This window comes from Hyperolius riggenbachi, chromosome 8 (genome assembly GCF_040937935.1).
Source record: "Hyperolius riggenbachi isolate aHypRig1 chromosome 8, aHypRig1.pri, whole genome shotgun sequence".
NCBI lineage: Eukaryota > Metazoa > Chordata > Amphibia > Anura > Hyperoliidae > Hyperolius > Hyperolius riggenbachi.
This window is the reverse complement of record NC_090653.1, coordinates 149185258-149199588: the sequence shown is the minus strand read 5'-3', so window position 1 is coordinate 149199588 and position 14331 is coordinate 149185258. Positions and strand designations below refer to the sequence as shown.

General features: G+C 43.9%; 1 protein-coding gene across 4 annotated transcripts in view; it reads right to left on the bottom strand.

The window, feature by feature from the left end:
• The window catches only part of LOC137527112 (inverted formin-2-like), a 137450-nt gene that overhangs the window by 11363 nt on the left and 111756 nt on the right, over positions 1–14331 (bottom strand). For all 4 annotated transcript variants that reach the window (XM_068247512.1, XM_068247515.1, XM_068247514.1 and 1 more), the window contains exon 11: positions 1081–1245. In XM_068247512.1, coding sequence (XP_068103613.1) covers positions 1081–1245 — 165 coding nt within the window. The remainder of the gene's footprint in view (positions 1–1080; positions 1246–14331) is intronic.

The following is a 14331-nucleotide window of genomic DNA, read 5'->3' as shown; positions in this document are numbered from 1 at the left end:
CTATACTGTGCCTGGGGGGGGCAGTTCCCACGGCGGCTCCTAACAGCTCATTTCGGCATAGGGCTTTTCTGCTACTGCGCAGGAAAGCATTTGACATTGCTTGCCATTGATTCATTGTCGCATTTGAACCCTAGGAGTAGAGACAGTAACCACAAAGTTTCATGTAGCATTAGGGAAATCTCAATTGACAGAGGAGCTTGCCGAATTGATGGTAATCGATGGTAAACGACATGAGATGAATGCTCCCATTCTTCTCAATGATGATGCAATTGCGACGCAGTGGATCCCAAGAGGTAAACAATGGGGGCGGATACATGGCAGCCTGAACCGGCCCTAAAGCTAGCCCTACCCCACACACATACCATTGTCAGCCCAACACTTACAGCTGTCTCCATTTGCCCTATTTTGAACCTTTCTACATATTTTTGTAAGAGCAGCTCCATCCAACTATTAGGGCTGGAACCACTTAAGGACGATTTTGAGAGCATTTTTGGAGCGTTACAGAACGCTAGCGTTTTGCCAAAACGCTCAGCTAATGTAATTGGATGGGGCAACTTCCACTAAAGCGTTTGTGATTCCTCAAATCGCAAACGCAGGACATGCAGCATTTTGGGAGCGTTAATGCTTCAATGTAAAGTATATAAACGCTGGCGTAATCATTCATCAAAACCTTACACACACTGTAACAAAATTAAAATTAATTGAAAGGACCAATTGCTAATCAATCGCTGGCAAATTGATACACTTTGTAAAATCACTTCCTAAAACGCTCATGAAACCGCTGACAAACTGCTCATACAAAATGCTAGCGCTTGCGATTAGCGATAGCGTTTTGCAGTGGGTTCCAGGCCTCACAGGGGATGGGAGGTTGTGCCTGAAATAACACCGATGACTGGAATTCGGCTCTAGACGTTTGGGATAGCATGATAAGACAAAAAATAAGAAATATATTGAAATACTGCTTCATCTGTGAGGTTCAAAAAAAAAATGTTCAACACTGCAGGAATTTTAATGTCACAAATGACATTTACCATTCCAGTCATGATATGTGGAGTTCATACAGATGCTGTTTCCACTCACCTTTATGGCTGTGTGAAACTTCTGGCAAAAGCTGCTAAATATTTTGCAGCATTCTTCCAAGTGAAAAGTATTCTCATCCTCACACAGAAATTCAACCAGGTGTTGTTTGGAAATCTGCAATTCTTCAATTTCTTTCTGGACTTCATGTAGCTGTTCATCTGCATACTGGGTACACAAAGAATAACAATGTCTGTGAAAAACATTCAGTTATAAATAAAACATTGAGATTATTAACCATTTCAGCCCGCTGGAATTTTTCACCTTATGCATCAGAGCAATTTTCACCTCCCATTCATTCGCTAATAACCTTATCACTACTTATCACAATTTATTAATCTATATCTTGTTTTTTCCGCCACTAATTAGGCTTTCTTTGGGTGGTACATTTTGCTTAGAATTATTTTTTTTTATAAATGCATTTTAACAGGAAAAAAAATCATTATTTCTCAGTTTTCGGCCATTATAGCTTTAAAATAATCCACGCTACCATAATTAAAACCTATGTATTTTATTTGCCCGTTTGTTTCGGTTATGACACCATTTAAATTTTGTCCCTATCACAAGTTGTTATATGTGTAAATTTTGTGTAAAAAATATGTAGATGGCCACCTTGAGTTTATTTTTTTCTCCTTGTGCTTCTCACTAACCGGAAGCACAAGGGGGACGGGGAAATTTTTTTTCTGCAGAAAGACTGAAGCCTCTAGTAAGAGCGCTTCGGTTTTTCTGCTGGGGACATGGATCGATGATCGGGAACCATGTTCCCGTTCACTGATCCCAGGGCTACCGGGGGACAGCATGGGGGCACAGGGGCGCGCCTGCAATTGCGCCGAAACGCGGCACCGCAGCAGAGAAATGGTTAAAGAGGAACTGTCGCGAAAATCTTAAAATTTAAAACACGTACAAATAAGAAGCACATTTCTACTACCTACTGTAAGTGACAGCAACATAGGAGAAAAGTAATTTATGGCTCATTTTACTCTGGAGGAAACATACTTCTCATTTGTATACGTTTGCTTGTACTTTACATTTTCGCGAATGAGGTCCTTTAAGGCCCAGCTGCGGACAAATTATTATTGTGTGTTTAACAGTTTATTACCACTTTTTGTGCTACTGCTGAGAAATCCACCACTGTTTATATGACACCAAGAACTCAAATTTGAATAAGTAAGGGCCGAAAACCACATGGGGTATTTGGCAGGCAGTGATAGCGAAGCTAAAAGGGACTGAGTGTACCTCCATTTAAGTGAATATGGTACCGGCTTTTCGTGTTATTTGTGTAGACAGTGCTAGATTCCATTGTCTCCTTTAGTCTTGGGTGCTGCATGCAGCGTCCAGTATTGGCTAGGTTTGGTGCTTCTGTGCGAGGGTCAAATCAAAACTCGTTAGCAGGGGGGGGCGTGACCGGAAGTCCATGGGGTGAGGACACATCCGAGAAGAGCTCCGTGCTGATACCTATCAAAACTATCCTGAATAGCAACCTGGCGTCTCAAAAGACCTCCCAAGCTTCGGGGAAACCCACCCGGCAATCTCCGCCATCATCCCCGATCATGACAAGGTGTGCATCAGAAGCGGTGGCAAAACTAAAACGCTTCCAACATACCTCCCAAGATGGCGCCGACTGCTCCGACACTGCCAGTATTCCGGAGGCACTGATGGATGACGACTCCTTGCAATCCGCACCAGACCCCAGCCCGATGGGACAAATCCTGGAGGGAGTCGCTGCCTGTCAGGCGAGCTTGGCGGCCATAACGGCCAAGTTAGAGGAAGTGCGCACGGACGTCTCCCTGGTAAGGCAAGACCTTCAAAATCTCCGCTCCCGTGTCTCTGACGCAGAAGGGTGCATTAGCGCCTTAGAAGACACCACAAGGCCCCTTCAACCGGCGGTCGCTACCGCACAGCAGCAGATTACCGCAATACAAGCCAGACAGGATGATTTCGAAAACCGCAACAGATGGTCGAATCTCCGTGTGGTGGGGCTGCCTGAGAAGGCCGAAGGTAACAACCCTGAGCAATTTATCAAACGGCTGCTTCTCGACATATTCGGAAAAGATCCTCTGTCTTTGTCATTGAGAGGGCCCACCGGATCTCCCCACGGGTGTCGGGGGCCACTCCCAGAACCTTTATATTTAAAGTTTTAAACTATCGAGATAGAGATGCCATACTCAAAGCAGCCAGGCAGAAGGGAGAAATCAAGCACCAAAATGCCAGAATCTCGTTTTACCCCGATTTCTCAACCGAGGTACAAAAACAGCGCGCCCACTTTTATGCCGCCAAGAAACGCCTGAGGGAACTCAATATATTGTATTCCATGATCTACCCGGCAAAACTGCGTGTCGTTGAAGGAGAGAGCACCCACTTCTTTACGGATCCCCGGGAGGTGTTCAAGTGGATCGAGGCCGACCCACGGAAGCAGGCCCCCCCACCGCCGGGTGAAGCATCCTAAAGTCTTCCACAATCTTCACCGGCAAGTTACCTCCGGTACCTACTATCTTGCCGGCCATGACTACTTTGTCAACCGCTACTCCACCACGTGCAAACAATCTCCATTTGTTCAAATGGATCGAAGTTAACCCTCAGAAAAGTGCTCCCTTACCTCCAGGTGAAGCACCCTGAATCTATATCTCTTCATATACGGTAAACCTACGGAACGCTCTCAACACCTGCTCACCAGTTTGACTCTCTGCCAAGGTACCTCTTTCCATAAATATAAAGGCCCTCCATCTTTACACCCAGACAGACTAGTACTTTTTTTTACAAATCACTACCACACCCCACGTCAACATCTGCTATAAACGCGGCAGCAAAGTCACATAGGCCCAGTGAGACTCCGTATACTCTAACACCTTTACACTGAATTAGATACTGCTCTCTTATTAAGCCACCTAGGCATGTATGATGTATGGGTGAGGCCCTGTTCGCATGCAGCCGTTACTAACATCACCGTATATTTAATGCTGCAGTATAAGCTAAGACTCAACTGTGAAGTGTGGTTAAAGGCTTAGGTGGTCAGAGAGGGCCGACCTGAGACAGTCTAAGTATCAGTCAGTCTTATTAGGATTTCTGTGTTTGAAATATGTTATTACCTATGGCAGTTTGTTGAATATTTATCTTTAGAGCAGGTGCTGTTTACTTTAAGCGAAATGAGGGGGAAAACCCGTAGCTTCCTGCACCTATAAGTTAATATCCCCCTCGTTTTGGGAGATCACTATCTGTTATACACTATGTCTTACCATGTTTATATACGCATACAAATCTTGAGATGTCAAGGATGCGTCAGTGCTTTTCCAAAATGTGTTCAGCACGGATGCTCTGTGCTCACACAAATCAGCAATGTTTCGGATGCAAGGTTTCCCTTACCTCATGCTTCTGATGTGTTGTTACCCCAGCCACCTATTGAGTCGCAGCTTATCTGCACCCAAAGGTAGGCTTTTGCATTCAAGTTATGGGTATAAGGCCCCGCTTACTGTTACAGCGGGGCAGGGTGGGAAAGGGTATGGGTATGTCTTGTTATTCACTGCTGGTGTGTTGTTGGGTTTTTATATCTTCAAGTACTACTACAGAATCTGCTGGAATCCGGGTTACCTCTTCTTCCACAGGCCAGTCCACTTAATATTCCAGATGCAATGGCTTCTAAATTAACACTGATTACGTGGAAGGTACGGGGCATGAACGACAAAATCAAAAGGCAAATGGTACTAACGTACCTTTCTAAACAAAAAACAGATATAGTTGCGCTACAGGAGATGCATATTACAGGGGGCAAAATTCTTAGTCTTAGACGCGGATGGATAGGCTGGACCTACCACTCCACCTTTTCCCAGATGTCACGCGGGGTGTCAGTATTAATAAATAGGAAGCTACAATTTCATCTGGAAAAAGTTAAAATTGATCCCTATGGCAGATTTGTATTTATAAACTGCAAGGTAGCTGATATCCCTCTCCTGATCCTGGCATTTTACATCCCTCCTCCATACACAGCCACCCTAATTAAGGAAGGCCTAACCTTTATGCTACAATACCCCATGATCTCTGCTGTATGGATGGGGGATTTTAATGCAGTCCAGAATCCCAAATTTGATAGGCTCCCACCTCAAACGGATAAGAAAACGTCATTTTCGTTACTTCTTGGAGAAATTAATATACTAGACGTATGGAGACATATACATTCTAACAATCCAGGTTATACCTGCACATCAGCTACCTATAAAACCCTGTCCAGATTGGACCACATTCTTGCTTCGTCAAATATGCTACCTAAGGTGCTAGATATAAAAGTCTTGCCACGGCTGGTATCGGACCATTCACCGTTACAGGTGACCTTTGACTGGGGTCTCTCCCCTCCACCCAGATTATGGAAATTTAACCCATTCTGGCTTGAGCTTATAAATTCAGACGATAATATTTCCCGGGATATATCTCAATTCCTGCATATACACAGGGATGAAGAAAATCGGGGATTGGTCTGGGATACCTTAAAGGCCTACCTACGGGGAACTCTGATGCGGGCTGTGGCAACATACAAGAGAATTAACTCTCTAAACGAATGTAACATACAAACACAAATCCTGGCAGCAGAACAAAGCTATCTACAGAACCCTTTGCCACCCCTATATGAGGAATGGCAAAAATTAATCCGCAAGCTGACCAGCTATAACGAGGAGAGAGCAAAATCTGCTATCTTTTTTAAAAAGCAAGCATTTTATGAACAAGGGGAGCGTACCGGCACACTGCTAGCTAAAATGTCCCAAAATTACTCATCCCCACCAGTGATATCCTCTATCTTGAATGCAGCTGGAGTGGAGGAGAGGGGCCCAGATAAAGTTAACCGGGTTTTTAAAGACTACTATTCAGACCTCTACAAGTCTAAATCCCCAGCCAGTCAGAGCGACTCAGAGATATACCTTTCAGAGATAGTCCTCCCTAGGCTTACCCCTGAGCAGAGACAACAGCTTGAGGAAGCCTTTACAATCGCGGAACTTGAAATGGCCATAGCTAGCTTTCCGAATAAAAAAGCACCTGGCCTAGACGGCATCCCTGTCGAGATCTATAAGAAATTTTCGGAAGACCTAGCCCCCATTCTTCTCGAAATGTATAATGAAGCATATGAAAAGGGAATACTACCACCCTCTATGCGCGAAGCACTAATAGTGGTTTTACCCAAACCAGGAAAGAATCCTGTATTATGCGAGTCTTATAGACCCATTTCCCTTCTCCCAGTAGATGCTAAAATACTCGCAAAAATGTTAGCTATTCGATTGAATGGAGTTATACTGTCCCTAATCCACCCAGATCAAACTGGATTTATGCCAGGCAAAAATACCGCCATAAATATACGTAGACTGATGGCCAATTTGCAATGTACCCATTTAAATACAGGTCAACGGGCTGTCGCCTCGTTAGACATGGCTAAGGCGTTTGATACTGTGGAATGGCCCTATCTACAAGCTACGCTATCCAGATTTGGTTTTGGGGATGGATTTATGAGGTGGGTTAGTATACTCTACACAGACCCTTGTGCAAGAATATGCACCAACTCATGGGTATCTGAGTCTTTTGAGCTGCAACGTGGAACTCGACAGGGATGCCCGCTCTCTCCTCTTCTCTATGCCCTCGCGGCAGAACCTCTGGCATGCCGTATACGTGCACACACCGGTATAATAGGCCTACTCACCCAACATACCCAAGAAAAATTGTCTATGTATGCAGACGATACAATACTATACCTATCTGACCCGGGCCCCTCCCTTTCACTCGCACTAGAAGTCATTCAGGAGTCGGGATACTACTCTGGCCTACAATTAAATAAAGATAAGTCGGTTGTTTTATTAATCGATGCCCCATCCAATTCTGGTTCCTTACCAACCTCCCCATTACAGATAGTCAACTCTTTTAAATACCCAGGAGTAACCATTCAGCTAGACCCCAGGGAGTACTTAACAAACGAGGTGTACCCATTGCTCCAGTTGGTCAGGGACAAAAGCAGAACCTGGACCAAGCTGCCACTGTCAGTAGCTGGCAGAGTGAACCTGGTCAAAATGGTACTTCTACCGAAAATTCTATATATTATACACCACTCGCCCATCTATATTACACAGCAATTTTTTAAAAAATTACGCTCTTTATTATTAAGTCTGATATGGTGCAATGGTAGAGCTAAACTTAAATATCTAATAATGCAAAACCCCAATGGAGAGGGAGGAATGGCCCTCCCCTCATTTCAGAAATATTACATGGCAGCCCAGCTGCATCAGATGGCTGCATGGTTCATCTCTGATGTCTCCTACAACCCAGAACTGTACGGATATGACATTGATCCCCACCGTAACTCCCTAGCACTAAACCTAATAAGAGCTACCCTCACAAGTCTGGCACCTGGTAACACTCTTTTAGAGCAGGCAACCAAGGTGTGGCGGTGGGTCCTTAAAGGGACTCCGAGCTCAGCAAAAAAAGTAAAGTTGTACTCACCAGGGTCTTTCTCCAGCCCAGTGCTGGTCGGGAGGTCCCATGCCGGCGTCCTGGCTCCTCTCCTTCACCCCGCTCCGGTATGGCTGACAGGCCGCAGCCCGGGCGACACTCGGTGGAGTGTCGGGCTGCAGCTTCCGCGTATGACGCGGATTACGTCACACGCCGGCCGCCTCGCGTCATCACGGCGGCCGGCGTGAAAGTACTGCGCATGCGCGCTTTAATCGCGCATGCGCAGTACTTTCACGCCGGCCGCCGTGATGACGCGAGGCGGCCGGCGTGTGACGTAATCCGCGTCATACGCGGAAGCTGCAGCCCGACACTCCACCGAGTGTCGCCCGGGCTGCGGCCTGTCAGCCATACCGGAGCGGGGTGAAGGAGAGGAGCCAGGACGCCGGCGTGGGACCTCCCGACCAGCACTGGGCTGGAGAAAGACCCTGGTGAGTACAACTTTACTTTTTTCGCTGAGCTCGGAGTCCCTTTAAGTACTACTCTAGTACCGACTATGAGACAAACACTCCACTATGGGAAAATCCCAAACTCCCTGAGTTCTCCAAGATACCTGACTTCCACATATGGGTCTCTAGAGGTGTAATTTTCCTTGGTCAGATTATACATAATGGAAGGTTGCTTTCATTCTCAGACTTGGCCGCTAAATTCGCCCTTTCCCCACAATATGCATTCAGATATACCCAGCTGCACCACGCTTACAATGCCCAATTTGGATCCGCTCAAATCTCCACTTCTACCTCTGTAATTATTGGCCTGATTAAAGATGGCCAAGCTAGACACATGATTGGCTCACTCTATTCAGCCCTCCTACACCACAAAGCTGACACTTATAATGCCCCCTCAAGAGACAAATGTGTTGCATGCGGGTTACAAATAGAAAACGATGACTGGGATGATATCCTTGCAGCAGTTAGACTAGCCTCCCCATGCGTGAGAGATAGGCTTACTCAACTATATATTATTCATCAGGCATATCTTACTCCTGCAAAAGTTGCCAAGTTTGACAAAAACCGCTCTGACCAATGTCCTAAATGTCTACAACCCAACCCAGCGTTCCTCCACCTGATATGGGAATGCCCAACTGTTGTCACCTACTGGACCCAGGTGGTAGCATTTCTGCATGACAAAATGGGCTGCCCAGTCACACTTGACCCTGCACTCTGCCTACTAGGCCTTATCACAGATGAGGACATTCAAATGAATGACAAGCTGTTCGTAAGCCAAACTCTCTTCCATGCTAGGCAAGAAATTTCCCTTAAGTGGCTTTCTCCAAACCCCCCTACACTTGCTGAATGGATCAGGCGTGTTGACAATATGATACCCTATAAGAAACTCATTTATATGCATAGAAAAGCTCCCAATAAATTTCACCTAATATGGGACAGATGGATAAACAGATAGATACCCTCTCTAGTCCTGATACAACAAGAGTATACACACGTTTACATATATATGTATGCACTGTCTGGTTTGCTGGAACCCACTACATATGTCAAATTTGTCCCCCTGTACTCCGCGCTAGCTCCATTGCATCAAAACCTATATAGGAAGAATGTTTATATGGAATTGTATTCTATTTGCATGTACTGAACTTTGTGCTTGATTTCTGCCTCACACCGGCAGTGTTGTATCACTACCTTGATGCTTAATAAACTTGTTTTGGGTTAAAAAAAAAAACTCGTTAGCAGACAAGCTTTTAGCATTGGTAGATTGAGCCACCGCCAGAAGCCGCCAGGCGCCCGTGTGAACCAGCCCTAATGTTAGAATAAGCAGAAGAGAGCAGGAGTAAAAACAAACAAACAAAAAAACTGAGAAAAGAACTATCTGTCGGGTTTTTAACCATTTTGCATCCAGGCCTGTTTTCCCCTTAAAGTGGATCTGAGATAACGTTTACTCATTGCATAGTTGTGCCCCTTACATATAGTTTATAGGGCATTCCTCAAGCCAAATACTTTTTTTTTGTTTTAATACTGAATTCCCTATAAACTAAACAAGTCTCGCCCACAGCTCCTCCAGCGCCTAGGCATTGTGAGTCCCATGTAGCAAGTGCTCATGGGAGCTCAGTCTGGGGAAGAGAAGGCTTTTTCGCAAAGGAGGAGGCGTTACCAGCCAGAGATTTCAGAGGCAAGGGGCAGAGAGGGGAGGAGAGAGGAGTGGAGTTTTCACAGGCTGAGGGGTGGAGATGCAGAGCAGTTTGCCTGTGTGTAATGATGACAGGCAGAATATGGCTGCTCTCATTGTATCACAGGAAGAAATAATCATATACTGTTGAAGCTGTTTGCAGCTAGATTTGCTGTGTAAACGACCTAAACTTTAGATAAGATATATAAACAAGTTACTTGTTATAGTTTGTTTTTCATCCCGGATCCCCTTTAACCACCAGAGCAGTTTTGATGTTTTAGCTATGCCCCTATTTAATCAGCAATAACTTTTCACTACTTATGACATGTTAATGCTATATACATCGTTTGTTTCGGGACAAACTAGACTTTCCTTGGGTGCTTTCTTTTCCTTAGCAATTATTTTATTTCCTGTTCATTTAAAAGGAAAAAGAAGAAAACAGTGAAAACCATAATAATTTATCTGTTATCCACAATTACAGTTTGAAAATAATCATCTACACTATATACAAAGACTTAATATTTTATGAATCTATTGATCCCCTTTATTTTATCACTTAAGTTATGCTGCTGGTACAATGTGTGGCAAAGATAATTTTTGGGGAAATAAAGGTATTTTTTTCTTTTAAGTGTGCACATTTTTCTCCTTATACTAGATTAATAATGAAAAGTCCTTAATTGTCTAGACATCAGGAAAAATGCCACAATTGTCACCAACCACAGGGTCATTTAGATGTGAATATTCCAACTGCAGATACTGCTGTCACTGGCCTGCAAACCAGATTGTCTCTGCTGCGAATGGCAAGTTCCCCCTTCGACAATACATCAATTGCAACACAAAATCAGTGGTATATGCCATTACTTGTGTATGTTGGGTGTACGGCTCGCCCCTTGTAGCAGAGGATTTCCGAACATTACAATGGGGCCTCCCAAAACATGGAGAATGTTTTGAATGTCATTTGACATTTCAGGCAGGTACATGCTGGTGACATGGGCGTATCTTGCTTTCCTGGGAGATGAGACAGTTACTTGCTCAGTTAGATGGGGGGACACCTATAGAAAGTTACTGTTGCAAGAAGCCTATTGGATTTTTATGCTGAGTATTCGTGTCCTGGGTGATTGAACGCAGGTTGGGACTTAAAACTTATTTGCTTATATACTGTTATTTTTGTGTTTTTTGTGATTTGAACTTACGGTACTTTCCATTATGAATTTATATGCAGAGGTATAACTTTACATTTCTGACAAGCTCATAAGTGAGACTCGTCCCTAGGGTGTGACTTACAGCTTATATACCTTGTTGGTTGTCTGTACTTTAGGGTTATGATTAAGGAAGCACAGTCCAAAATATGTTAGGCATTTTATGATGCACCTGATTGCCTAATAAAACTTTTGTACTACTTGGAGTGTGCGGACTTCGTATTGAACATATTCGTTTGGCAACCCAATGCCCGGCAACTACCAGTCAAGTGGGGGAAGGTAGAGTGGTGTTTCTCTTTTTGTGCATTAGCTAACCAAGTAAATTGTGCAAATCTAGTAATTTTTTTACGCAACTGTAAATACTACCTATTCTCATATTCTCTATAGTAACTGCACTGTGGAAGATGCTGGGGCTCTATATATCCAAGAAAGTAACAATATCCTTTAAAGTCTGCACAAAAAGTGTAATTTTTCCTACCTGATATCTGTTGTAATAACAGACACTGTCCACTCTGATGCAGCAAAGGAAAGAATCACAATATTTTCAGATAATAAACGAGTTGTCAGCTGAATGTTACATTAGCTCCACAGGCAAACGCAGGGGGTGATTACAGCTGCCCAGAATCCCCCTCTCAGACCAGGGCCGGTGCAGTGTCTGGGGACTAGCACAAGTTAAGATACCAGAATATCTGCAGACACCCGGCAGCTTACAGCCCCGCCCTCTTTCTTTTCCTGCAACAGTTGACTTTGGATGTAGCAGCAGCATGCGTACAGAGCATTGAGCAGCTCTGTGGAACTTAACAGAGTCAGGTATGAGCACAGCCCTGTGTTCCTGCTGGGTGAATGCTTCACTTTCCTCTTCATTACTAATGTCGGTTGTCCTCATTATTATTTTTTTCCAAACTGCTCTTGATCGATCCCATTGTTGATTGGGAGCAGATCGGACATTTAGGAAATAATCGTCAGATCCTGTCAGTCGGACGGGAAATTGCATTATGTGTACCCAGCATTATGTCCTATCATATTATTGTACTGTATTGTGCATGGCTGAGGGAGACCTTTCAGAAATCTCCCCCTTGAAAATCCTTGGTTTGCCCGAGTTCGCAGTTTCATGTTTTATTACTCTACTACAGCAGCACACCCAGATAGCTCATGGTGACCCAAAACTAAGAGAAAAGTATAAAGTGGCTAAAAGAGACCGAATAGCCCTCTTGCTAAAAGTGATACTAAAGGTTCTCTATACACCAGTGGTTCTGGATGTGTGCCTGGCTTTCAGGGACATAAAGAGATGATTTGCATATTCGGCGGTGACGCATCATGGGAAAACATACTTGCTCTCTTAAAGATGGATTATCGCAAATACCTTTTCTTCTATTCTCACCAAAGACACTCACCCCCATTGTTTCTTAGTCTGTGCTCCTTGTACTGTATGTCCTAACTTCTTATGTCAACCCATTTATCTACTGTCCAGCGCTGCGTAATATGTTGGCGCTTTATAAATACAATAAATAAATAATAATAATGTTCTAGTACAGTACCCAGGAATGATTGTAAAGCAGATAAGAGAGCGTACAGATAATACTTAAAAGACAAATTCACCCCCTAGAGAGGATCAAAATACTGACAAATAATGGTACTGACTAGTAAGACTACACTGTTATACTAACTGAAGAGGAAATTCAACCTTCATCACCTGACAAGGGGGATAAGAGGTTCCCAAAATGTACATAATACAAATAAATTAATACAAAAGGATTATTACACACTGGTGATGCTTTTTATAGGCTCTTTCCCACTTTCTCAGGCTAATGATTATGCCAAAAACAACTGAGCCGAACCGACCTCTGAGTGCCAGGGTGTAATAAACCTTTCAGTGTCATCTTTGGAGGTAGACCATGCCTTCCTTTTCATATTTTATGTGTTATTGATGTATTCTATACATTTTGGGCCCCTTGTATCCCCATTGTACTTCTCTCCCTCCTTTGGAGTGACCCTGGTCCACAGTTACCTAGATCAGCTGTCATCCAGTAGTAACTTTTTCTAGAGAGCGACCACACCTGAATCATCCCAGATTACCAGAGAAGAGACGGTTAAAATCTCCACCTGTATATCCGGTTGGTTACTCTTGCAATCTTTATTTGTGAGGACTACTACTATTGCTACTACTCTCCCTGTACAGATGTACTGCACCATTTGGGCTCCTGCTGTGTTTGTGTTTTTGTCCTTTCAGGTGCAGTGTCATCTTACCTGACTCTGGTTCATCACAAAATGACCTACTGGAGTATCTGTGAATTACCACCGCCTGCCTGGCAGATTGTAAAATAAGAAATCTGGAAGATCAGTGATTGCTACCCCATACTTTATAGCATGTGTAATTATTTGTGTACAAATTCTGTTGTATTTTCCGACTTCCATAAGTCTGAGAAACATTTTGCTGGGTCTATGAGAGGTGCTATATTTCCCTACACAGTACTGACAGGAGATGAAAAAAGTGCACTTTTCTCTCACTTCCTTTTTTGTAAAATGTTGACACTTTTCATAGAAATAGGATTTTTGTGAGAAGCAGAAATCACTGTGCAAAATGTTCACTCTGCAAATCTCTGCAAAGGTCTTAAAGGGCTACGTAAGTCTAATAAAAAAAAGCCAGTTTTACTTACCTGGAGCTTCAACCGGCCCATAGCAGATACAAGAAAATCTCGCTTGCTTCTGTGCAGGACGCTCCCCAGCGACAGTAGTGCGAACGAGGACGTGCACGGCCAGGGCAGTGACAAAGACGAAACTGAGCCCCGGAGGGCAACCGGAGGAACGCAGAGTACCGCTGCAGGCACAGGATGTCTGCAGGGGGCCGGTAGAAGCCCCAGGTAAGTAAAACTGACTTTTTTCAACACGCTTAAGAATCCCTTAGACTTCTTTAGACAGAAGTCTACAATGCTGCCAGTTACAGGGCAGCAAGAGACAAATTCCATTAACCTTGCAGTCCCAACAGGAGGGATAAGGCTGCTGTCACTTTAAAAAGAAGTACCAATTGTAATACATTTTTTTTACTTTTACCACACTCTATAGCAATACATAAATATGTCCAAGAACAAAAGTGAGAAATGTTTCAGGAATGGCCAGTCCTCAGCTGAAAGCTTCTGGTCTACAGCTTATCACTGTTATTATAATATACACATGCCAGGAAGTCCCAGAGCTGACTTGTCATTAGTTTAGGCCAACATGAGTGAAAAGTAGGGGTCAGACATGACTTTCAGTTAGCAAAGCATGCTGTGTTGTCTCATAAACGTCTGCATTCCTGCATGGATAATCTGTAACAGTGAAAGTTATAAGACAGAGTATGTTCTAGTTGATTTGGCAGGAAGATCAATTGAGTGACACCCCCCCCCCCCCCATGTGTACTGTAAATTAATCTGAGAACACAGCAGTGGCGATTTCCATTAATTTGGTCTCTTCCCCCTGA